The following is a 27,357-nucleotide window of genomic DNA, read 5'->3' on the forward strand; positions in this document are numbered from 1 at the left end:
TAGCAGAGACCAAGAACAGGAAAATTATGGAGGGAAAAAGAAAAAAATCTAATGAAAAATGTACATTATCTCAGTAGCTCAAGAAAAGCAAATTCCCTTAAGCCAGTGTAACACATGTTGCACATTTCTAATTCATGAATGAAAAACTAAATGCTTCAGGGTTTATTTAGACAAAATTTAAACCTCCTCAAAGAAACAAAAAACTACAGCATAGGCTTGGCTCATATGAAACAGACATAAAGGCCCCACCATAAGCACAGACTTGGGTTGTGCTATTTCTTGCTGTTCCCACTTGGCATAATGAGAAATACTGTTACTGAGAGAAAAATTAAAACCACACCATTCACACCAGCAAATACCAATGCAAAGTAGCAGCAGAAACATTCTGGGTCAAAACTGCAGCCTGAATGCATTTGTTTCTATCTGTAATAATTATAATTATTATTGTTATGGCAACATATTCTATTGAGGATATAAAACCAGAATCTTCTCCCAAGAAATGACTCATTGTCTCACTCCCAACTATCTATGAGATTCCTTGGAAAAAATTTAAGGTACTCAATGCACAATTCCCTTTCATCTCAAAAAAACTGTCAGACCCTGCAGAGTTGCAGGGGAATGTTTCACCACAACCTCACACCTCTCTCTGCACCTCCTGAGAGCCACTGCAGCTTTGTTGCAGAGAAAAAACCTCTGAGCTTCAGGTTATGCTCCCAGGATTTCTGAGCATCATGACAAAGATGGAAATTTCTGAACATTAAAGGACAAGTTAAAGGAACTGTGGTTCTGAGTCAATACCTATTGCACTCTAGTGGAAAGCTCTGCATTGGCTTTCTTCATGGTTCACTTTTTGCACTCTTTTCCAGGATTATTACAGAGATACAGGGCTAAGAGCTACCTTGTTTCATCACTATCTCAACAGCCATAATGGTGTCAGTGTTCCAAATGCAGTTCCTGGGATACATCCTTAGAAATACAAAAGGTTTTCTCAGGCTTGGCAGGTCTACTGATGTTTTATTTGCGCAGACCCAGGGTTCACACCATGGCTCCAATCAGGCCCAAATGGCCTCCATCATTTGACATTTATCTTATTTAGTGCATGGCATCTACTAAACCCCTGGAGATGTCACACTGAGAACAGTATTTTTAAAAAGTAGTGCTTATCTCTGAATTTGTGCATAAGGTATAATGATCAAAACCCAAAGGAATTGCACTGCATGTGCACAGAAAGCAAATGAACATACCTTCTGAATTTGCCTCTGGTTACAGCACCCGGACTGTCTTACACACTGAATCTCCTCAAGAATATAACTCCTTGAAGGTGAAAAAAAATTCACATTTTAGCCTAGATGGACCTCAGTGACTTTCTACCAGACAGGTATCTATCTTCCCAGGTTTTATATCAGTTATAACTACTGTAAAATTAAGGGGAACCAAGTCTTGGTTAGTCATGACATTCTCAAAAACAAAACTCAAAAAATTTATACAATCAAAGAGAAAACAAAAGAAGCAACCATGTTTTTTATCCATTCCCTAATTTTTTTACTTGAATACATGGGCTAAATCCTGCAAACCATCTTTATGGCCACCTCTTCCATGTACAAAAGCCCATGTCAGCTGCAGCAATTGAAAATGTAACTGAGAATAGAGCTGGTTTAAGGCCAGCCAAGCTGATACTTCATGTAATCTTTCACAGTGATGAGATCATATTCTACTACCAAGCTAACACTATAATCAAGATAAGTCCCAGTTTTAGAGGGGCCATGACTGACACATTCCTTCCATCTGCCTTAAAGGAACAGTCCTGCTTCTACAGCAATCAAGTGTCCAGTGTTTTTCTATACTTCATTGGATTTTAGGGAGAAAAACTCCTTATTTTGCCATTACATACAAAAATAGAAGAGCAAGCTAATTTAATAGATAGAATATTTTTGAAATCCCAGATCAGGTTTTAGCTTGTGTAAATTTAGCTAATTTCCATAGTGGCCCAGAGTCTTCTTAAACCTGAGCACATGGCTGCCTCAGTATCCAGGAAAGGATTTTTAAGAGCAGCTCCCTTTCTGTCTTCTGCAGGAGGCTCTGCTCAGACAACCCCTGAAGAACTGGCACTGCAGACCTTTGTGCCTACCCAGCTTCACCCGAGCATATTTAGTTGTCAATCTGCAAACAGGCAAATGTGTTTGTAATTAACAGAGTCCTTCATTTACTGTATATAAATCAGGAAAAAGGAAAGATACTGTTCAATGAAGACAGCTATCAAAGGAATTACTTTGCTTCCAATTAGGTTCATAAGGCAAAAGCCTTTTCAATGACCAGTTTCCTGTTGGATCTAACGAGATGCTCTCATTTGTTTTGCAGGGGTCCAAAGATTAGCCCTTCATTAGGGCAAAGTTAAGTGAAATGGCTAATTTAAAACTCATTCCCCTACTCCATAGATTTTTGTCTTCCTTTTAACTGAGAGGATTTGCTGGTAGGTCATTTATCTTCCCTGACAGATGCTGCCATTTAGCTCTGATCACTTTAGAAAGTGCACACACACTCAAAAGCAAAAGATTTCAAGCAAATTCTATGTCATGGAAACAAGAAAAAAATGAGTTTCATAATGGTGTTTTTTCTGAGACATTATCCTGCCACAGTAATTAGCCAGCTATATTCTGCTTGTTACAAACTCTCCTTCATTTTCCTTTATCCCCTGTCTGCTTTATATTTCAGACATAACACTTATAACTTAGCAATCACTCCAACAGGCACAGTCAGTATTTGACAGAGCAGATGGATTTCCAAAAAGCTCTTATGAAGCACTCTGGAAATTCAGGTAGGTAGACTTGACACACAACAAACTTTCCTTTCAAAAATTATTAATTAAAATAATTCCAAGTGAAAAACAGTAAGACTCATAATTTGTGGCCCTTAGCAAAATATTTTTTTCAGTTGAGAGAACTCCTTTTTTTGGTGCAAATATATTTCAGAAGGTTTCAATAAGGAAGAAAACAGCTACTTCCACAATCATATATGAAGGAAAAACTTCCCTACCCTAACTGGGCACAAGAATTGCTTCCACCCACCCAGACTTGTCCCACTTCACTTCCTGGCTCCAATGGCTGAAGCCTGGGTGCTCTGGGAAACCTCTGCAGAGGCAGCAGCCACACTCAGGCAGGTGAAAAAAAAAAGAATGATCTTTTTCCAGTTCTTGGGCATCCTTGCAAGTAAGCCAGGCTGTTCCTCCCTGCAGAATGAACCCAGCCATTGCCACTGGCTCACTCTCACCACACAAAAGGCCCTCAACAGCACACAGTGATCAGACCTTGCCTCTCTGAGCTTTGAGAGTTTCTCCCTTACCCAGAGGAAAGCTGAGCCCAAAGACACTGCTGCTGTTTCACAGCCATGTGCTATTTGATTAAATCCCCATTTGTTGTGTTCCTTTGCCACCTCTTTTCTCAAGGCTGTATCTCTCCCACAGCTGTTCCACATTGACTTGGGGAATTCATTTGGAGACTCAGGGAAGCAATAGCTTGGCAATTCCTGCACTGCAAAGGCAAAGCTGAAATGCCTTTACACAGCACCTGCTGAGGGGACCTTTTACTGCTTTCATAATATGGAACAGCAATCTGGCCCCAAGGGGAGGATTTTGCTATACACATGCAAAACCCCAGGTTCTGCCTCATTATAGTTATTGGCCTCCCAATTAACTTGCTTCCTGTGAGAGCTGGGAGGAAGGCATTTTGCTTACTGAGATTTCAGGCTCTACAGTTTGTGAAGTCTTTTGCCTTAAGGACTGTGTATATCCCTAATTGGTGTCTGTCACTAGCAATTCAAAACACTTTTCCTAGGCCAGTTTCTATGCACAGCATCACATCCACTTTTTACAGATAGGTAAACTGAGGCACAGGCCAAAACATGATAGTGCAGCATGTCCATAATCCAGCCCTGAAGGTTCAAGGCACTGTGTGCAACCTGCCTCAACACAGCTTCTCTGATTACTCAGGTGTCCAATAATTATTTGTACATGGCTTTAACAAGGAGTGTCAAAAACACCCACCCTGGAAATGTTCTGTGTTTGAGAAATAACTGGGATGCCCAGTGCCCTGTGAGTTTAATCTAGGCCATCTAAAATGTCTTTCTGGTACATCATTCAGAATCAGCCATTGGCAACAGCATCAGCAACAATGGGATATTTCACTTGTAATTACATTAACAAACATAAAAATGCCTGATATAAAAGTTATCCTCTAAATAAGCTGTGTAATACTTGCAGACTATTTAATACAAGCAGCATCTGTGATGCAGCACATACCTACAAAGTGTTAAACAGTGCTACTGTAGTAAAACTGTCAGCCTTGATTATTTAAAAGGTGTCTACCTGCAGGCTTTGCTTTCATTCCCTGTTGTTGTTAGTACATCCCACATGTCTGACCAGACTGGCCAATGCTCTGTTCATATTACACTTGGCCCCTGTTCCTCATTTATCAGCCATAGAGACAAAAGCTTGGCTTCCCCTTTCTGAACAAAGATTTATTCTTGATGGCATCCCTCTGCAGTCAAATAAAATCCTTGTATGCATTTCTCAACAAATCCACACCAATGCCATAAACTGACATGAATGTTACAGCCAAGACAATCACTACTTGTTCTGATAAAAGATGGGGATCTTGCAAGTGCTGCAGTTGATTTAACACATAATAGAGTTGACATTGCATGAGCCATAGTTTCCAAGCTCCCTTGCTCCCTCCTGTCCACCTCCTTCCTTCAAGTTTTTTCAGCTCTGCAGCCCCCATTTCATTGTGCACATCTGCAACTCTCATTTCACCTCATGTCTAGTCTGTATTAATTCCTTGCATCACTGAAAACAGGAATACTACCTAGTCAATCTCTGCAGCAGAGTTAAACAGTTTATGCAGCCTTCACACCATGGCAGAAAAAATGTTTATGCAATTTTTGTGTTTCTATAAAACATTAACATGCACGAAGTGATATGGGCTTATTGTCCCTGGTGGACTTGGGGAGTAAAATACTCTTAAATGTTCCAGAACCTGTCCTTTCACAACCACTAAAATAACTTGAAAGTTTAAAGGGAGCTCTGCCTGATTCAGCAGCTTTTAGCAAGAGTTTTTAAAAGCAAAACATTAAAATAAATACAGTCTAGATTACACTTGATGTGAACCTAAAGGTGAGATTTATATTGCTTATCCGTATGAATTAGACTAGACAAAATTTTAAATACCATTTTGCATGCCTCGGAGAGACAGAAAGATAAAGATTTAATTTTCTCTGAATGGGCCATTACTAGCTGTGAAATTGCTCGCTGTTATCTACAGCAAAGCTCTTTGTGGTCTAGCTGTATTTGTTCTGCATAATGAACAGAATGCCAGTGGTTTCCATCTCCATACAGCTCCTCACTCCGGGCACTCCACAGACACGGCTGACTACCTTTGCTAGTTAAAAATGGAGTTACCAGAGGCAAAGAAGATTTAGCGGTCAAAACCCAAGTCTGCGGCAGAGTCAAGAATAGAATTTCAAGCTTCTAAACTATTCCCAAAGGCCTGGTTTAACCACTACACAGCACTGCGCTGGCAGGGTGCAACCACAGGTCGAGCTCTGCGCCAAAGGGAGAAGCGTCTCTGGTGCTGCGAGCTCCACGCGCGGTGCCGAGCATTTCCTTCCCATCCCCCAAAGCTTTACGGAGCTTTCCGTGTGTGTCACAAGAGAATAAATGCCTGAGACATTATCTGCCCATTCCAGGAGTTCAGAGAATGTGTATGACATCATGGGCATGACTCCCCCACTAATCACATTATATGCTGTTTAACTTAACACTGCTAAGCTTTGTCTGATAACATTGTAAATACCATTTTATTGCAAATTAGATTATACAAACCTCCTCAGAGTTTAGGTCAGTTCTTACGTGAGGTCCTTGTTCCCCTTCCTCTCTACTACCCCAAATTGAATCATTTGGTGCCTAAACCAAGGCATTTCTACAGAGGGAAGCATGAGAAGAAACAATGGCTAAGTCGGCACTACAGATTGCAGTGAGTGGACAGAAGACTCCACACATCTGTTCTTTTTCTCTCTCTTTCCTTGGACTAAAATCAATAGGTTTTGTTTTTCCCTTGAAGCTGTCTGGATTTCATTACAATATTCCTGTGAGGTAGTGTATATCTGAGATCTATCATTTCCTTCTATGAAGCCTAAGATGAGTTATACCAGTTGGTAGCCACAGTGTTCTTCTCCCGCCCTTAAGGTTTCAGATTTGTTTACAAAGGAAGCTGCAGAAGTGTTATTTTAATTTTTTCATTTAATTCTAATTTTTCTAATGACAGAACCAGACTCCAACTACACTAAACCAAAGCCCCAGCATAATCTTCAAAGTCATTGCCACACTGATGCTCCCAAGTTTTTGAGAAGGATACTTGAATTTTCATATTTTGACTAATTTAATGCTGAGGGAGATATCTGAGAAATTTCTAATCTTTTAGAAAACTTTAACAACAGGATTTCCCAACACTACTGCATGAGAAGATGCCCCTCATTTTTTCCCCAAATTTTAGCAAGGCTATAAATAATTCATGCTATTAAAGCAGAAGTTTGAGAATCCAGACTTTGCTTGTTGCTCAGGACCCTACACATCCTCAGGCTAACTTCCTTGCAGGACATGGAGTTAAGGAATGCTAAAGGAAGCAAACACAATCCAGGTGACTGCTCAGACCAAAGCACAGCTAACACAATGCCAGTAAGGCACCAGTTAACTGCACTCAAGACAGATCCTCATGTCCTTGAGCAAAGCACCTGGCTCCTGCATTCCTGCATGTTCCCATCTGGAGAAAGGCAACAGCAACGCTGCACAAATACAGCAAAGGATGCTGTAAAATAAACATTTTGAGATCTCACAAGAAACTCAGTCTACCAGAACTGTGATTACTAAATACTGCATTTATGAGAGGTTAAGGCTATAGAAACTGGCTTCTGTTAACTCCTGATTTCTCAGGACAGATTTTAAGGAAGCTCATGTTATGAAACTCAAGTGGCTCTCCTGAAAACAAACATTTCTGTGGGTGTCTTGGGATGCAAGCAGATCTGTGCTCTCTTTACTGTGTCCTCTCTATCCTTTGGCTGTTTGCAGAACTCATCACAAGTACACCTTTACAGTGTTCTTCTCAGCCCATTCATTCCTCTCTCCACAGAGATCTAGAGATGAAGCATCATGATTTGTGGGGCAGTTGGTTCCTTGACTGTGGAATTATCATTTCTTTAACCAAGTTTGCAAAGTACCAAGACATTTTTTTAATGCTGCATTTTAATTACCTGATTCATTAGAGAAAAGAACAAATTTTGTAAGGTATACTGAATTAATATACAGAAAAGAATAATTACAGAATAATTATCAAATCAAGTTATTTATGTTTTTCAAGTTTTTATGTGTCTTTTTATAAGCATGCTACACAAATTAACCCAGTACTGTACAAAGGAATTTGAGTAATGTTATTCACATGAACAGCAGTAAAGCTGGAATGCCTCAGTCACCAAAAATGCACAAACTGGAGCCTTTCAGCAGAAGTAGGAGACGGGTTTTTTGGTTGTACTTTATTTTTCCCTTTTTTGTCCCTCTATTCTTTATTTTAGGATGTCCCATCTAATCATCCACTTCTAGAATAACCCTGAGTTCAGATTCCTAACTCCACCTCACACACCAATATATTTCAGTTTTAGTCTCCAATGAGAGAAGCAGTGTCATCCCTAAAGACAGATACAGAGATACTGGGCCAAAAGTACCAAAGCAACTTGACCACAGAAAATTACAGCCTCTGTTCCACTGTGTAAATCTGTGCCTCAGTCTGAACAGTCACAGCACCAAGAGCTGCCTAAGGCATTGAAAAGACAGTCCCAGGTGAAAAGGTGATAGCAAGAAAACTCAATGAATCTTTGTACTGATGTTCAATGCAGACACCTACAGCTATTTTGCAAGGAGAATTAATTTAAGGCAGCAGCACAGATGAAAATAACACAATATTATGAGGATTAACTGATGATCCCCACAGGTATCCCATGGGAAATTGCCAGGCCATTAACTTTGGTATGAAATCCAGGTCATGAACAAGCCTTACTGCAAGAATGACAGAATAAGTGACATAACTGGTGATCATAACCAAGAGAAAGAAATGTTTGACGTCAGGAATGTTGGAGCTCCCTATAGACTCAGAACAGGGTCTGTGATGTGTCTCCTGCTGCTTCACAATCCATAAATGATCTGGAAATGCTGTGGGTAGGTGGCTAATGGTACAAAGCCAGTGGGTGTTAAAATAGTAAATTTAAGTCCATGGATAAAAAATAATGGATGAGGAAAAAGCCATTCTTGCCACACTTTAAATCCTCTATTCCCAGTAATGAAAGAAATCTTGGAGAAGTGGATCATTGTCCAAAAAGACCAGCACAGTGTCAGCTATAAGCATTTGGGGAAAACTATCCTGTTAGGAATTTTTACAAGAATGAGAACAAAGCAGAAAATGGTATTATTCCTCTGAATAAACCCACAGTATGCCCATCTCTTCTATACTGAGCACAGTTTTAGTAACTGGGGAAATACAAAGCCACAGAAAGGGCAAGAAGCATAATGTACCAAAGCTGCACATGAGGTGTTAGAAACCTTAGCACAAGGAAAACCTAAGCAAGCCAGAGCCTTTCAACATGGAAAACAAGGATAATAACAATCAAGTTCTAGACAAGCTGTTACAGCACAGAAAAGGTAAACAGCAATGATTATTTTAAAGTGTTCTTAACAGAAATAATAGGGCACCAACTCAAACTGGCAGGCAGCAAGCGGGTTCAAAAGCAAACAAAAGGAAGTTCATTTTCACACAATGCCTAATGATGTTGTGGAACTCATTGCCACGGGATGTTATGGCAGCCAAAAATACAAGTGGGTTTTTAAAAAAAAAGATTAGACAATTTTATGGAAAAAGGTCCATCAAGGAATATCAACAACAATGATACAGCTGCAGCCTCCAGCTCAGGAAGGTCTCTAAACCAGAAACCACTGGAAGCTGGGAGGGTTTACCAAAGGAAGTATCACTCCATACTCGTCCTGTTTTCCATATACAAGTTATTAGCCATTATCAAGAGGCAGGATGTGGGGCTAGACAGAACTTTGCTGTGACTCTTTTTTGTATTTGACTAATACTCACTGATGCAAATTTAAACACACACCCCACCATGGTCACGGACAATTCCATAAAAAGCTGCTACAGTTAAAAGGTGCACACTTAGAAGAGTAACATTTTAAAGGACAGCATTTTTTATTTGAGGAGGACCAGAACCAGTTCTTGCATTTAATTTCATGCATTCTGTATTTTCCAGAGAGGAGCTGCAGTTGTTTTTATTCCCCAATTACAGCAAAAGAGGCAAGCTCCAATTGAGAACCAGCTCCAAATGTCAGCTGCTGGGCCTAATGACTCAGTGGTCCTGTAATTCTAGCTCAAATCCCCAGAAGAAAGTTACAAGTGGAGCCAACAGTATTATGCACCACTTTACCCCAAGAAAGGAGCCTTCCCCATTCCTCAGTCAGCATCCAACACTTGGAGATGTATTAACATGAATAGTTTGAGTCAGAATTCAAACCTGTCCTCAGCCATGCCAAGGAACCTGCAATTTTCAAGAGGCACAGAACCATGGCAAAATAACTTATCTGAGGGTCAGCAAAGCTCCCCTGTTCATTTGCCCATATTTGTCCCTGACTTGTTCCCCTAAAGACTGCAAATCTCAGCTACAACAATCCTCTCCAAACAGGAGTTTTCATGAGCCAGAGTTGAGCCAGAACAGTTCTGCTTTTTATTGTTGATCCATACTGGGATAATTAAAACAAACAGATCCATGTTTGACACCAAACTATCAATAACTGGAATAGCTGAGTATTTCCTCTTTTGAAAGTCACATCATTTATTTAGGCATCTGATTCCAAGACCCAGGTAGGCAAGTTCAGACCTTTATCCCTTAAACTCTTACCTTCATTCTGCCACCAATTCTAAACGTGTGAAAATCCCATACTTTTACACCTAGTTCTATACCTTGATGGAGATTCTGTTGCCTTCCAGTAGGAATCCTTCCACAAGGCAGAGCAGTGAGATTCCTCAGGTCAAGCACTCAGGTTTGTTACACCACACTTCTTAACTCAGTATCCAGCACAAACAGGGTCTGTGGCCTGGAAGTGGTACTGCAAAAATGATAATAATAATAGTAGCTTAAGTAAAACCAATCAAAGATAAAAACCAATAAACCACCCTCTGCTCCCCTTAAGAAAATTTGTTTATTCACCCCCTCACAAAGGAGATTGTCCTGTTTATCTGCCCGGAGAGCTCAGACATTCCTTGCATGTGCAGCACAGATGGTCACAACACCACAAAAGGCAGAAAGGCTCACGGTGGACGTGTCTGGTTTCTGGATATACAGAAACCTGGTCAGAGCTTCTGCTCCAGCAGGGCTGCTATGCATCCAAAATCCCAAACAAATACAGAAAGCCATCAATATCCTTTGGACCACATCTCTTAGTGGAAAAGGAGACCGTCCAGGGAAAAGGAGCTGCACAGTGACCTTGGTTGTGTCTTAATTAATTAGTGTGCATAGATTGTTGTAAGATCCCAAGGTGGGAAGTGCTAAGGAAGCAGAAGTATTATTTATGAAAGCTCAAGGCTCTGTTGTTTCTTTTCCTCAGATATTCTTCACGTCTGTTTTTGCATTCATGGCCATTGCTACTTCAAATTATTTCAGCTGTCTTGCTCTTTTCTGTACCACATGGAATAGCCCCAGGCAGAGGATATGCAGTATCTAGTAGCTCAGATACTGGCTTGGCTCATTGCAGTTATTTATCTTATTCTTTTCTAATTTATTTAGTGTTCAGATCCTAGTCCTGCTCTTCCTTTGATTTTATAGCCAGACACCAAATGTGGCTACTCTCCATGGACAGAAATTACTCTGACAGTAAATGCCATTAATATTTTTACTACCTCACTAAGTACACTTCCACAGCATGTGGAAGGAGTCTTCAAGGTGTATTTTAGCAAACTGTATAAAAATCATTGCTAATTCTTCTGAAAACTGAAAAAATAGTTTGGCAGTAGCCATTTTAGTTCCCAAGGTGGGCAATACACACTGTAATCAAAGAATAAACTTGGGGGAACTGAAAATCAACTGAAACAAAGCAGAGCAGAAAGTTAATTTTGCAACACTCTTATGTTCAGTGACACAAACTGTGCATAAGTTTTTGTCCTCCTTTTAGAAATTACTGAGTGCAGAACTGTGTTCTATGTCATAGATAAAAAAATCACTGAACTTGTTTCTGCTTTTGGAGGAGTCATTCTAGCTTTCAGTACTTAAAATACATCCCTGTTTCGCTTCAAAAACACAGGGCACAAATCTCTGCTTTTTTCCTCAGCTTAGTAAAAACATAAATAAACCAGGAAATTAAAGACAAAAAGAAAAAGAAAAAAAGAAAGATGAGAAAGATACCTTTTCCACATCCTGTTGTGCCTAAATAGAACATGTTGTAGCAGCATGTAGGATTTCTCAATAAAATGTATCGCGGGACACTTCAAAAGCTGACCATAATCAGGAGAGTTAAGTGAGGAATGTCAGCTTGGATGGGGGATTGTGCTGCTTTTGTTATACATTAGTTAAGCACGAAGGTTTGTGGGTTTTTACTTTATCTTGGATTTTACTGTAGTGTAATTGAACTCTGTTACCTTTTTCAGTTTCCTAAGTGTTCCACTAAGTGCTTGTGTGGATTTGGGTTTAAGGATATTGTAGACAGATCCAGAGGAGATTGAAGTCAGTGGCAGAGGCCTCTGCAGAGTTTGGCTAGTCCTGCCCTGCGGAAACTAGGTCTTCCTTCTTCCTAATCCCCCTGGGATCAGCCCTCAGACATGTGCAGAAATAAGGATTCCAAACCATGAATTTGCTAGGGATCCACAGGCAAACCTCACACTTACATCAGCAAAACCAGGTTTCACAGAAAAGTGTCTTTGATTGTAGTAGGATCATTCACTTTACATTAATCTTATGCATTCAATTCATAGCCTTTACAGGATTACATCCTTAAGAGTAATTCCAGGTTTGGGGAATCCTGTCAGCTGTGTCTGGCTCCTCCCCATCTTGGACCTCTGTCAGTTTCACCAAAACACAATTTATTTCCTTCAGTTACCTCATCACACCTGAATCTTCATACAGATACTACAGCAATAAAACCATAATTTTTGCATTGGGATGCTTGAACTCCTCAGACAGTGGTATCTCCATGTAACCAAACATGATAAACAAATAGTCAACAAACTCACTTCGGTAGATTTTACTACCTCTGAAACAGCCTATACTTCTATAAAAAAACATAAGTTTTTTAAGGCTTCATGTGTCAAATTCTGCATCAACACCCCTTTTATGGCCACAGCTCTGACAGAAAAACCACCCCAAACTCCATTTAAAAACCAAACTCCTCACCCACTGGAGACACATGGGCAGGTTTGTCACATCCCTGGATCACAATTTCCTTCATGTCTTCACAAGAGAACGCTGGCTGGGCTGGGGGAAAGGACCTGCAAGCAGGGACCATTTTAACCCTCCCTCTGGGGTGATGTGGGGAGCAGCACCTTACTGAGGGGAAGAGACCTGCTGAGGGGAAACCCAGCATGGCGGGAACCCGGCTGAGGGGAGACCCAGCATGGTGGGAACCTGGCTGAGAGGGAGAGACCCACCATGGCGGGAACCCGGCTGAGAGGGAGAGACCCACCATGGTGGGAACCCGGCTGAGGGGAGACCCTCCATGGCGGGAACCCGGCTGAGAGGGAGAGACCCAGCATGGCGGGAACCCGGCTGAGGGGAGACCCTCCATGGCGGGAACCCGGTTGAGGGGAGACCATGGCGGGAACCCGGCTGAGGGGGAGAGACCCACCATGGCGGGAACCCGGCTGAGGGGAGACCCTCCATGGCGGGAACCTGGCTGAGCGGGAGAAACCCACCATGGCGGGAACCCCGTTGAGGGGAGACCCTCCATGGCGGAAACCCGGCTGAGGGGGAGAGACCCATCATGGCGGGACCCGGCTGAGGGGAGACCCACCATGGCGGGAACCTGGCTGAGCGGGAGAAACCCACCATGGCGGGAACCCGGCTGAGGGGGAGAGACCCAGCATGGTGGGAGCCCGGCTGAGGGGGAGAAACCCACCATGGCGGGAACCCGGCTGAGGGGAGGCGCAGCATGGCGGGAACCCAGCTGAGAGGGAGAGACCCAGCATGGCAGGAACCCGGCTGAGGGGAGACCCACCATGGCGGGAACCTGGCTGAGAGGGAGAGACCCAGCATGGCAGGAACCCGGCTGAGGGGAGACGCAGCATGGCAGGAATCCAGCTGAGGAGGAGAGGCCCACCATGGTGGGAACCCAGCTGAGTGGGAGAGACCCAGCATGGTGGGAACCCGGCTGAGGGGGAAGAGACCCAGCATGGCAGGAATCCGGCTGAGGAAGAGAGATTTTCTCCCCATGGCAGGAGGAATCCACTGTGAGAGAGACACTCTTCAAGCTGAGACACCTACTGAGGGAAGACCCATCATGGCAGGAACCTCCTGATCGGGAGAGACTTTCTGAGGGGAGAAGCATGCTAAGGAGAGATCCACCATGGCAGGAACACTCTGAGGGGGAATCTACTGTGGGGGAGACACATTGTGGGGAGACTCACCATGGGATAGACTTGCTGAGGAAGAGACCGGCTAAGGGGAGACACTCTCAGGGGACACCCACAATGGTGGGGTAAGAGCACATCCACGGTGTGGGAGACACTCTCTGAGGAGAGAGATCTGCCATGACGGGAACCCCCGAGCAGGAATCTACTTGTGAGGGAGACACCCATTGAGGGGATGGTCTATTGACCATGGGATAGACTTGCTGAGGGAAGAGATGCACTGAGGAGAGACTCACAGTGGGGGGAACACACTGAGGTGGAGACTGTTTCTGAGGGGAGAGGGAAGACCCACCATGGCAGGGACCCTCAGAGAATCCACAGTGGGAAGATACTCTTTGAGGGGAGAGGCCCACTATGGCGGGAACCCACTGAGAGCATATCCACAGTAGGGCAGACGCTCTCCGAGGGGAAAGACCTGCTGAGGGCTTAGATCTGCCATGGGATGGACTTTCTGAGGAAAGAGACCTGAGGAGGGGATGGACCCACTGAGGTGGGAAACCCCTGAAGGAAAATCCACTGGAAGGGAGAGACTTTCTCAAGTGACAGACCTGCTGAGTTCTCTTCCACCACATGGTAGACTTGCTGAGAAGTGACCTACTGAGAGAAGAGAACTTCTGAGAGAAGATTTGATGGAGAAGAGATCGCTAAGAGGAGAGACACACTGCAGAGAGAGCTGCTGAAGAGACCAAATAAGAGAACAAACCCGCTGAGATGAGGGGGACCTGCTGAGAGGAGACCCGTGTGGGGTACCCGCTGAAGTGGGCATCACCGATGCCTCAGCTCTGCACGCTGATGCCACCCGTGGGAGCCTCTGCAGCAGAGCGGGCTGGTGGCTTGAGGGCAGTTTTGGGTGCTTGCGGTTATTTGTTTGTGGGGTCTCTTCTCCCTGGCGGGGCACGGCAGAGGGCGCGGGCGACACCCCGCTCCATGGACACGACAATCCCAGCCCCGGGCCCACCTGGGCACCCTCAGCACCCGCGCTGGGCCCAGCGCCCCGGGGCGGCGCGGCGCGAGCAGCAGCGCCGCCTGCCGGGCAGGGCGGGGGCGCTCCCTGCCCAGGGTCCCTCCCGGCCCGTCTGTGCCCGCTTCCCGCCGGTTCCCCTGCTCCGCTCCGCCCCGCCCGGCTCCGTCTGTCTGCAGCGCGGCCGCAGCTGCCGGCACAGATACGGTGTCGGCGGGCCGGGAGAGCGCGGAAACACCTGTTTCCAACATGGGGAAGGTGGGGAGGGAGAGCGAGCGGTACTGCCCGGCCCCGCCGCGGGCTCCCTCCCCTCCCGGCGGCTGTAACCCGGCCGTATAGCCCGTGGGATCGGCTTTCAGAAAGATCGTATTCCGTTATTACACTTTCGGCTGAAAAACGCGTCTCGACCCTCTCCTCACGTGTTGTTTTTTTCCACCGTGTCCGTTCCGGGGGTGGCGGGTGGGGGCACGCTCGGGGCTGAGGCGGTGGCGGCAGCGACGGACCTGGGGCTTCCGACAGCCCCGGGGCCACCGACCGACCCGGGGGCTCCGACCGACCCGGCCCGTGCGGGGTCTGGGGTCGCGGCTGCGGGGCCGGGCAGGGCCGGGATCGGGGCCGGGGCTGCCGGCCGTGCGGGAGCGGGTGCGTGCGGGGGCTCCATGATTTCATCGTCGGCTGGCGGGGACCTGCCAAGAGCTGTTACGCCTCACTGCGATGTGTAGCTTTTTCCTGCCATTTTTTTTCATAATAAAAGAGGGAGTGAAGCGGGCTCTTTTTTTCCCCTTTTTTTTTAAAGGAAAAAAAAAAGCCAAATGCATCAGAGAAGGGGGGGGAGGGAAGCAATAGCCAAAGGGGATGCCAGTGAGGTGTGGCTTGCATTTAAATATCCAATATGTCAATGTAAGGGGAGTGTGTACGTATATAAAGTGCAGTTCGCATCCGACGGCGGGACACTGGATCCAGCGATGGGAGGCGCGGGCGGCGCGGGGCCGGGCCGGGGCCGGCAGCGCGGGGCCGGGCGGCCGCAGCCCGCGCTCTGAGCGGCCGCTCTGCCCGCGCCCCCGGGGCCGCTCCGCTCCGCGCCCATGGCCGAGGTGGGTGGCTTCCTGGGCGCGCTGGACCCCGACCTGCACGGCTTTCCCCCCGCGCTGGGCGCCGGGCTGCCCCTCGCCGACTCCCCCGGCTTCCTCAACGAGCGCCTGGGGCAGATCGAGGGACGGCTGCAGCGGGGCTCCCCCACCGACTTCGCTCACCTCAAGGGCATCCTGCGGCGGCGGCAGCTCTACTGCCGCACCGGCTTCCACCTGGAGATCTTCCCCAACGGCACGGTGCAGGGCACCCGGCAGGACCACAGCCGCTTCGGTAAGGGCCGGGGGGTGCCCGAGCAGGTGCCCCGCGCGCACAGCTAATTACCCCGCTAATATAAATCATCCCGGGACGGATATAATTGGCCTCCTAAACAAATGCGCTCACTCCCCAGCAATGCGGGAGTTTTTATTTCCAATTTCCTACTCTCCCGGCACTCAGCCTTTCTGCAGGTGCACGAAAACGTGCCTTTGCAAGAAAAACTGAAAAAAAAATTAATAAAGAAAAAAAAGAGGAGGGTGACCAGCTTTAGCTCTGCCTCTGAAGTTAGTGGTGAGGGAGGCAAAACAGAGACGTTCCTCGTAGGAATTTCTTGGAAATTCCTAGGTTGGAAAAAGAAATTCCTCGCTTTTTTTTAGTTTTTTCTTTTTTTTTTTTTTTTAACTCCTCCTTCTTTCCGGCATTTGCAGATATTTGTGAGCTGCTTTCTTTTACATGCATGACTTTGATTAGAAGAGCGTCTCCCCATAGCGGGCAGGGATCTGTTGGCTGGAGGGGTGTCGGGAGCTGGGTTTGGGAGGGTTGTTGGAAAGAAAGGGGGAAGCTGAAGAGGGAAAAACACTTAAGGGACCTCGGAAAGAAAGAAGATGGAACAATAGGCAGAGCACCGTGGATTTACCTTGCTGCCCGGGATGCAGCTGGAAGAATGCCGTGCCTGTATCAGTGGCATACAAGAGTGGTGATCTCTAATGAGACTATATGTAATCTTCAAAAAATGCATCCCAAGCCACAGGCGAAAGAGTACAGTCAGTTTGAGCACAGTCAGAGAAATTCCCGCTACTCCAGCATCTAGTGCAGGTGTCTGCATAAGCTATCAACAAGTCCCATGCCAGTGATCTCAGTTATGTTGTCAACAGGTTGCAAGTCGTGCTCACAAGACTTTTTATAGTTTTCAAGTGATTTAACTCCTCGGTGAAAGGAATTCTTTTTTTGCCTTTACTTGTTTGCAAGCAGTCAGTTCTGATACTCCGGGAAGTGCTGCCACTGCTATTGTTGGAGGTGTAAGGCAGGTTTTTGGAACAATTGGGGAAGCTTATCTTTCCATAAACACCAGGTGTGTGCATGGCATGTCCCTGCCTAAATCAACAAGAAAGTCATAACCCGCGGGTCAGAGTCAGGTACTAATATGCTCGTGGGGCGAGCGTTCTTTAATTACCTTCTGAAAACACCCATCTTTTAACCTTTCATGCTGTAACACACGATGGGTTTCCACGCTCAAAGAGTTGAAAGCAAACCCATTACATCTGGTTGGTTGTAGTTCAAGCTGCCACGTAGTGTTTCTAGTCTATCAGTTCTTTTTCCTTACCTTTGTAGAGCAAAACGGCCAGTTTCAAATGGAAGCATTTGTTTCAGATCCATTTTTTATAAAGATTGAGTAAAGCAAGTATATTTTCCAACTTGGAAAAAATATGTTAGACCTGCTAAAACTTTTCATGGATTTTGCATGCTGAAGTTTAAGTCACACAGTGATTTCAATAAATCGAAACATTGGCATTCCCTAAGTGTTTTAGCAGTCCACATCCAGCTCCGTAAACTAGACCAGACTTCAGATATTATAGTTTTCTGCTTCAGGCTTTTCCCAGAGGCGGTGTAAAATAAATAGTTATTTGTTGTAATTGCAAGACAAAGCCCCAAAGGATTAGACTGGAATCCTTGCGTTCAGATCAAGTTGGACTAAGCCTTGCTTCAGCAGAGACTCAAAGCAATAATGCATTGGCACACAGTGTTCACCATCTGTGTTCAGTAGCCATGAATATTTAAATTCCAATGTTACTGGTATGGTTCATATTAGGATGTCATGTATCGATGCATTCCTAAATTTTGCATGCAACAGTTAGAAAGAAGTAACTTATAACAGGAATAGGCAGCATGAGCCATTCTGGGGACTCCAAAGCTGTGGTGAGGGGTGCAGAGGTAGATGAGGGATTCAGGGAAGCACTTTAAAGCTGCCTTAAATCTTGAAGCACCTGGAGAAATACTTAGAAATCCAGGATCAAGCCCACGTGGCTGGAAGGTGCCCGCTGGTACCATGAGCAGATCATTAAGGTGCTCCATGGATGGCTGTGATGCCCAGCCCAGGCACATGTCCAGCTGCAGGTGGGATGTTGGGTAGAAGCAGACTTGGCATCCCTGTCTCTTAATTTGGAAGGGATTCAGGAATAGACAGGCGGTATCTGCACCCTCCCATGCACAGCCATCCCAAAAGCTACCAGATGTGCAAGACATCCACATCTTCCAGAGAGGGAAACAGCCAAAGCCCCCTGATGCAGAACAGTCCCAAGGTCCCAACAATGAGGGTTAAAAGAAGAGATTCTATTGTACCACAGCATTTGGGGGTGTGACTGTAGGACACGGGGAGGTGCTGGCATCATCCACCCCCACTGCCTGAGCAATCACTGGAATTATTGCCTCTTATCTATCAAGGACTGGAGCTTTCCTAAATCACACCTGTCTTCTGGAATGTGATATTTTATACTTCTAAAAACACAGATTCTTGCAAGAACAATGGAGTGCAGCTTATTTTTCCTAGAGGAGCTTTAATGCAAACTGTGGAAATGCCCTCTAGGTTTCTTGGAAGAAAGCTCATTCTTACACTACAGAAGTGCCCAAATTCACTCTCTCAACTGGCAGCTCTGGCAAGGTCACCCCCAAAAGGATAAAGTGTTTTCCAAAATGTATCTCTGTCACTGCATCTACTCTGAACCTTTGTCTGCAAAGAAATAAAGGACGATCAAAATCTGGAGGGGGTCTGGACTGACATTAGCACCCCTATGACAATCCTGCTCAGAATGAAACTGAGAGAAATTTGCCAGGAAAATCCCTGCCAGGAGGAATTGCTCCTTTTCTGCCTCACATCTCTTTTACAGCAGCATTAAAGAAGTGAACCCAACGGTGCTACTCACTGCAGTGGAGGAGGGAAAGAGGCCTTGAGGTTGCACTGCAGATGAATAAAGGCAGAAAACAAAGCTCTTCTGGGGTACAAACCTGCTCATGGATATGTTACACAGATTCCTAGAGAAGCTGCTGAGACCTCCAGAGAAAGTTTGACTGTAATTTTGACATTCAGACCATAGTGCACCTGTTGCTGAACAGTTGTTGAGGTTTTTAGCCGAAGCTTTAGGTTTGTAGCCATTAATACAACATCTGATGTTTCTGTACCCCAGCTCCTGAATACAGTCATGTAAGAAGAGACAGGTGCAAGGAGCTGAATTGTTCTTTGAGGGATGGTTTAGAGTAAGGCGAGAGTGTGTGGGTCTGGCCATGGCAAAGCTCAGGAGATTATTCAGTGCTTTAGTGGTAAATGAATCCAGTCAGAGTCTTAATCAAATCTCTCCAAGTCTTATCTGGAAAGACTCAAGGAACAAAGAGAATGAATAATCAAAGTGAGGAAAAAAAAGTGGCAAGTCCTGGGGGAAAGAAAAAAAGAAAGCAAAAGAAAAAAACAAAGGCATGTTCTACCACAAAAACACACCGCTACAATTGGAAAGAGAATTCTTGAGCTGGCCCCAGTGGCCACTCCCTGTGCTGCTGGGGATCAGATGTACGAAGCTGCAATTTTGTCTAGAATTGGAGTGAGTTAAGGACAGGATGGATATCCGCCCACATATTTTCAGCCTTCACTCTGTCTCCTGACTTTTGTGGGTTCAAGTTACGTTCTTAATGCTCTTTCAACATAGTCATCTTCCATGCATGTCTCTAAGTGCCACTCAGAGATCAGAAAAGAGGAGCACTACAAGGGATGTTGTCAGAAGAGATTGTCATGGGCACATCTTGGAAGAAATTTCATTTGCAAAAACCCGTATCTACCCAGCCTGCACCAGGTGAGGGATATCTCATTCCTGCTCAGAGAAGGAAGATGCTGATGCTGCTCCTGGCTTGGTCCTTCCCAGGTCTTTGGAGACCTGCATTGATGCGCTTCATACAGAGCATGCGTGTGGGCATACTCAAGAAAAGATCTTGGTTCCCCTGCTGTAGACATCCCTCAGTTTCTCAGTGGAACCAGCAACATTTTCCTGCTTCTCAGAAGTGACAGGAGACAAAAAAAGTGCTGATGCTAAGGACTGTGTCTATACCTACAGAAAGGTCCATCTAACCATTCTCCAGTTACTTGACATGTTTCACTTGACTATTCTTTTGTCTCCAGCCTGGGAAACACTCCCTCATTCCTGGGTGTATCTGTGTATTCCTGCTTTACTTTTTACACTCCTTGTAGTTGTACATCTTTCCTCACTCCCTCTTTTTCAAATAGTGGCTGTGCTAATTTCTGGTCTGCAGATGGGAAAAAGCACTCAGCAGTTCAGTAACTCCCTCCTGTCAGAACTGGTGGGTAGTGAAGGGAGGAAACCACCCCTCATCTGCACATCTCTCCTCCCTGTTTGGGATTCTTTTCAGCTAAGAAACCACAACAGCTACTGAGGAGAGCAGAGCCAGGGTCTGTGTCTGTCTGGCTTGGAAAGGCTGCCTTCCTTGCCTGTGCTGCCTGTTTCTGATGTTTCTGCAGGCAGGATGTGTCCGAGGCCAGGATGTGTAGCTGGGTATATTTTAGCCTGTAAAATATCTGCTCTGGTCCATAAAGTGTGCTTTGTGGTGTTTGTTTCCCTGTTTGCTTCCAGGCCTTGCCACTCCCAAGTCCATGTTTTGTGTCCCCTAGCACCCAGGGAGGGCTGGGTTAGAAGCCCCAGAGCAGGCAGAGGAAAGGGAGGACAGGTCTGAGGGTAGGGAGGAATTCCTGCAGCCAGCTTGGCTGCCAGCACCTGGCCATGAGTCTGCACTGCACTAAGTGGGTCAGGGGTGTCCATGGCTGTCTGTGCTGTCCTGTTTTAGGCAGTGATGCAGTGTCATCTGAGAGTGTCACATCCATGCCCCAGGCTGGAGGGTGACCCAGAGCTGTGGCTGCCACTGAAGTCAGCTGGCTCAGGTGGCCGCTTGTCACGCGGTGCCTTAAAACCAAGGCAATACTTTTAAGAGGAGCTCTGGGAGGTAACTTGATCAGAGCATCAATTGCCCAGGGCTGGATGTTTTGGGAGCTAAATTAGGAGAGCTGGAGCCATGCTAAAGGTTAGAGCAACTTTCCCTTCCAGTCAATGGAGACATCAGATGAGATGAGGAAAAGCCTCTTCCTTCTGCCTCCCAGCTAATTAATCCCGTACTGGACACTGGCAAAACTGCCCGTGATCTCTACATAGGTGGTGTGTGAAATCCATAATAACACAGTCCCACCACTCCTTTCAGAAATGCTTCCTGGGAAGATTGAAGGTCCCCACCACTTGTGGTGTTAGGTAGGGGCTGCTTGTTTTTAAGTGCTTCACCAAAGGTTCTCCTGTTACAAGTCTTCCCCCCATTGAAACAGCTGCAGCTGTGGGGGTGCAGCAGCCAGACCCTGCTGTTCCTTTCCAGAGGAAATGAGGCTGCCACCATCATGGCAGGCTGCAGCCCATGGGTAAAACAGTTGCTGTTGCAGGGCTAGGGATGGCTGGGACAGATGCTGCTGGACTGGGAACAGGCAGGAGGCTGGGACAGGCAGCAGGACACAGAGGGCAGATTCTGGCAGTAACAGTGGCAGGGGGTGATGGAGAATGGACTGGCATTGCCCTGGCTCCAAAGGCTGCAGAGGAAGATGCATTTTTAACCTGTATGCTTTGTAGCTGGATTTTATCCCTATGGCTTGTATATACATTTTGGGTTTACAAGTATCCCACTGGAGTGTCAGGATGAAGACAGTCTTCACAGACATCTCTTCTAGTGCTTTTCATTTCTTTTTACTGAACCCATGACTTTAAAACCTGTAGGACAATCATCTTATTCTAGAAGACAAAACAACACTAGTTTTAGTGAAGAATAAAACCTGGCATGGTAACAGCCTTCTGACATTGCTAGTGGCCAGGCCCAAGTTTCTACATCTGTCTTCTTGGTGATAATTATGAAAAAAATCCAAACCCAAACTAGCAAAACCTTGCAAAGCTTTTCTCATTAGCAAAGACAATCCCTCTTAGGCAACTCAAATTCACAATGGGGGGGAGAAGCCCAGGCTGGAAATCAGAAGATTGCACACAGATGGAACTATAGAGTTAAGAACTGCATTGTTACTGGGAATGGCTGATTTGTTTTTGTTGCTGGAGCCTGGTGTTGTTTTTTTTTTTTTCTCTGTATGATTTGCAGGTGTTTTTTTTCTTTTTTAGGGATTTTGGAGTTTATTAGCCTGGCAGTGGGGCTGGTGAGCATCCGTGGGGTGGACTCCGGACTCTACCTCGGCATGAATGAGAGAGGCGAGCTCTATGGGTCGGTAAGTTCAGGCTGGGCTGATTGCACCCTGTCCCACTGCAGCCTGTGGCCTCAGCTGTGCCACAAGCTGCTCTGGCACAGGCCCTCCACGTCCTTGGGGTGCCAGTGATCTCCATCCTACCTTTGATGCCACTGCTGTTTTAACATAAATGATATTTAGGAAATTTTGTTTGAGGGAGGATTCACTCCTGCTGTGGGAGCCCCCAGTGGTGCCCAGCCCCCAGACATCACACTGAGGTTTTGCCTTTCAGAAATGGTGTGGCAATGGCCAGGTAAAGGCAGGGGGACATTTAGCAAAAAGCCATGTTTGTTAATGTGTTTTCCCAGCCTGAGTTACACGTCAGTTGTGTTCACCTCTCATGGTCTGGTCTGCACCTATCTATCTGCAGGTCTTGTCTTTGTATTATGGCTCTTTAACCAACAGAAGCTGAAATTGTAGCCTGAGTGTTATTGTAAAATTCTCTGTAACTCCTTTTAGGAGTTTAGGGCTGCTGTTCATGGTTTCCTAGAAGTGCCATTTTCAGGCTAAAATTTTCCATGTTTTGACTAAAAACCCCAAGTGTAAACTCGTTAAGTGTTATGACTTACAGTCAAAATGCCAGGTTTTAACAGCTGGGCAGAGGTGCTTCCTACAGGTTAATTTAACTCAGTTCCTAATTATTTAGCTCAATTAAGGGTGGATCACAGTAAAAATAAAATGAAATCAAATAAACCAGTTTTAAACCAAAGCAGAAGGCAGCACTTCCTCTCACCATCAGATAAGCTTCAGTGTACAAGTTAAAACTCATGTACTCTGCATACACAGAAGCTGTAAGAAAACCTTTGATTGGCAAACCACAAGTTTAGATCATTTTTCCTTGTCCCATTTCCACCTGAGACTGCCACAGACCCTTCCACCATTTAAGACACAGCTGCTGATGTTTGTATGAGATAGTTGTCCAGGGAAGCTGTGGCTGCCCCATCCCTTGCAGTGTCCAAGGCCAGGCTGGATGGGGCTTGGAGCAGTGTGGGATAGTGGAAGGTGTCTCTGCCCAGGGCAGGGATGAACTTTAAGGTCCCTTCCAACCCAAACCACTGTAATTCTCTGATCATCAAATACTGCATGCACCAATAACTGTTCTTTTCCCACCTCACTTCTGTAACAGCTTCTGCCCAGCACAGAAATGCAGAGAGAGTGGTTAAATAAAAAATGTGCAAAATAGAAAAAGGAAAAATCACCAGGATTCCATAAACCACAAAATCTCCTGAAGCACACTTCAGAAAGCAGAGCTAGAGCAGCACCTCTCCTGTCAAACTCCAAGGCTGCTCAGCAGCTCCTGGAGTTTCAGCTTTCACTCGTGCCTGCTGGAGAACATGAGCCCATGCATCCCCCCCCTTTGCCTTCAAACCTTGCAGCTCTGATTGTGAATCGAGTTTCATGATGGGTTAATTAAATTCTAGATCCCGTGTTCATGTTACAACACAGAAACAAAAATGGGGTAACATTTTACTGCACTGAATCTGGAAACAGAATTGACCTGAAGACAGTCGTGGGAGCTGTCCCTGCCCATGGCAGGGGTCTGTAATGAGGTGATCTCGAAGGTTGTTTCCAACCCAAACCATTCTGGGATCCTGTGCACCAGGCAGGACACTGCAGGGACACACTCAAAAGGCTGCTCCAAACTGCTGGCATCACAAGCCAGGTCCCCAAATAACCCTGGAGTTTTAAAATCTGGGACACGTGGGTTGTACAATGATGGCTTTTGGAACTCAAAAGCCACTACAGTATTCTTAATTAAAGGTCCATAAAACAGCGCCTGACAACAGCATTAGCATTACAATGGTATTTTGGGAGATCACAGTACAGCGGTATTTTTAAATTTTCAGCAAGTTTATTATTTCCCTCTGTGCCAATTTTGCCTGATGCCTGTGTTGATGCAGCCAGGGCCAGCCATCCCCACAGCGACACGTGGAGTCCCCTCAGGACACTGAGCTTTTCCGCCTGTCCCTGTTGACCTCGTGCCAGCATTGCTGTAAAGCTCCCCAAGGATTTCAGAAATGCCACTAATACTTAGGGCAGCAAAATTCCCAGGCAGCACCTTGCCTGCTGCCTGTGTGGTGTCAGGTTCAGTGGGGACATCCCAGGGCTTGGAAAGGAATAAATCACACCTTGCAGAATCACCCCAGACTCGCCAAACATTTTCCACAAGCACTGTACTCCAAACTGCCCAGTGCAGCACGGGGGAATGGGGGCAAAGCAGCAGCCAGAGTTCAGGCAGTCATCAGGTTCCAACATATTCCAAGTAGATGGCATCTGAGAGGAGGAAAAAAAAAACAGCCTGTATTTATTGACAGAGCTGGGAAGAGAAGCCTGCAGTTCCCTGGGTCTCAGATGGCCAAGGCTGTGGCCTAGGACTTTTGGAGGGCTCACAACTCACCTCAGGCTTTATTTAATTAGCAGCAAAACATTGAAAGCAGGTTCTGAGCACAGGTGAGCTCCTGGATTGTGTTACAAAACACATCTACTGCAAGCAGTAACATTTACTGAGCACTCAGTGTGCCTCAGAGGGGACACATTCCCTGCCCAGATAGTTTACAGTGGAGGGACAGTGGCTGTAATACTAGAGCACTCTACATTTGCAGGCTGCCCTTCAGCTGAAAGGGCTCCAGTCACCCTGGCAGTACCCCTGTGGGATGGGATGGGATGGGATGGGATGGGATGGCTGGACCCTCTGTGACAGCACAGCAGGGCTGGCAAAGCCCCCTGTGTCCTTGTGGGGCAGAGGGACAGCCTTGCTCCCCACTGCAGCCAGGCACATGGAGATGGGAGGGAGAGGGAAGGAGCACTGGACATAAATGAAAGGTCCATCATCAAACAGCCAAGAGCCCCCAGCTGTAAGGGCTGGATGGGAAGGCTGGCTGTGGCTGTGGTGACACCAGTGCCATCTGTCCCCCCATGCCAGCGTGGGATGCACCAGCCACACACCCTCATCACATCACCTGTCACCACCCTAAAGATCCCTGGGGTCTGACATCCCACATCCCTCCCATCACAGCTCACTGCCACTCCAGGAGGGGAAATCCTGAGCAATGCTTTCATTCCCATCTCAGTTCACCCACCTGTGTGCCCTGAACTTCCAAAGCAGTGCCTGCTCCTGCTTTCCTGTTTAGAACCTTTCAGACGTGCTGCCTGCTGCTTCTCCCATCCAAAAGAGGGATTTGGGGTGTGTGGTACCTTAGAGGGGGCTGCTACAGGGGGATGTGTCCCTGCCTGGTGGCACAACCACCCCAGCAATCTCCAACTCACACCTGGACAGGTTTGGGGCTTTGTTGTGTGCCTGTGTGATTTACTCATAGAGCACCTTTGCAAAATCCATGCCCACCTTCTGCTTTTATCTCCTTCCTCCTCCAACTCCAGAGGTCCTTGGGTGTTGACTTGTGCCCATTTCCAGCTCTCATCCCCAGCAGCACAGTCCTCATCCTCAGGTAGCCAGGATAAGGCAGTGGGGAAAACACTAGAAAAACAAATTAAGGAACGGTGGCAATGTTTTCTCTTGTGCCTCTTTGACACCAGTGTCTCTGTTCCCCACGGCAGAAGAAGCTGAGCCGGGAGTGCGTTTTCCGCGAGCAGTTTGAGGAGAACTGGTACAACACGTACGCGTCCACGCTGTACAAGCACCCCGACTCGGAGCGCCAGTACTACGTGGCCCTCAACAAGGACGGCTCCCCCCGCGAGGGGTACAGGACTAAGAGACACCAGAAATTCACCCACTTCTTACCCCGGCCTGTGGACCCTGCCAAAATCCCTGCCATGTACAGAGACCTCTTCCACTACAGGTGATGGCTCCTGCAGTGGCAGTGTACATACTTGGGCTCCCGAGCTTTTTCCCAGAGCGCTCTATTACTAGTCATTCCATCATTCCTGTAAGAGTAGATGACCTAGGGAAGCACTTACATTGAATTCAGACACTGCTGTTCCTCCTTGTTTCCAGTGTATATCGAACCTGGGTTATTTATGGGGCGGGGGTAGGGCAAGGGAGGGAACCCTACATTTAATCTTCCATTTTCGTTCACTTTCGTTACCCGGTTGCTACAAGAGAGGCTGAATATTCAATGTTATGGTTGCTTAAAGGAACGAGCAGGTGAGCAAACATGATCACTGGGGAAAAGAAAGCCCCAAAACAACCTAAAAATGAAGAGAAGGAAAGAAAACAAAGACCACAGAACTGCTGCAGATGTTGCTGCTGAGCTGGGATAGTTCCCTGCTAAGGAAAAGCCTTTGAGTGGTGCCCTGCTTAAGCAGCCTGGGAGTTTGCTACATGGATGATGCTCCATGGACTGGTCCTGATTTGTGGGGTTCTTCCTGCTGTTGGGGTGGGAATGGGGCAAGGAACATTATTCAGATGTAAGCATGGATACTGTGCATAAGGACAAAACTATTTATAAAATGTATATGATATTTATTTTATATATTTATTTATTTCAAAATAATTTTATTTTTAATGAGAGATGCTATGACCGGATTTTCATCAGGAAGAATAAGGTCCTACTGAAACAGGAAAAAAAAAATGAGTTTTAAGAGCTTATCGGCAATAAAATTGTCTTTATATTATAGATTTCTCGCTAGCCCTTTTTTTTGGCACTCTTCAACAACTAACCTGGTATTTCCCCAGCAACATGAACAATAAATCCACCTCTGAAAGGGCTTTGTGCAGTAAAGATCAATTACCTAAGCCCAAACTCCTGCAGGAAGATGACATCAAATCTCAGGTCTGGGAAACACCAGCTCGGTCTCCTTGGAGCATGAGGCATCCCTGTGGATTTACTGTCCTGCTCAAAGCCAAGAGGACAAACAATTGAAGCATCTGCTGTGTTTTGGATGGACCCTTCAGTCCTGCAATAAAACCATCACATCTTGCATGAGATTTACCTGCAGCACCATGAAAAATCCATGGAGAAATAGAAAGCAACAACAGCAATTCCAAACCCTGTCACTTTTAGGCAGTTACCGTGGATGAGGGTGACCCCCTGCTGCAGGCAGTGCTGGGATCTTCATGGCTG

General features: G+C 46.0%; 1 protein-coding gene across 1 annotated transcript; it reads left to right on the forward strand.

Annotated features, from left to right (window-relative positions):
- The first annotated feature begins 15,755 nt into the window (after nucleotides 1-15,755).
- FGF16 (fibroblast growth factor 16) lies at nucleotides 15,756-26,910 on the forward strand. Its single transcript, XM_063170936.1, has 3 exons — nucleotides 15,756-16,032; nucleotides 22,215-22,318; nucleotides 25,892-26,910. The coding sequence occupies exons 1-3, from the start codon at nucleotides 15,756-15,758 to the stop codon at nucleotides 26,135-26,137; spliced, it is 627 nt and encodes a 208-aa protein (XP_063027006.1). The 3' UTR covers nucleotides 26,138-26,910.
- Nucleotides 26,911-27,357: the final 447 nt, after the last annotated feature.

This window comes from Melospiza melodia, chromosome 16 (assembly GCF_035770615.1).
Source record: "Melospiza melodia melodia isolate bMelMel2 chromosome 16, bMelMel2.pri, whole genome shotgun sequence".
Classification (NCBI taxonomy): Eukaryota; Metazoa; Chordata; class Aves; order Passeriformes; family Passerellidae; genus Melospiza; species Melospiza melodia.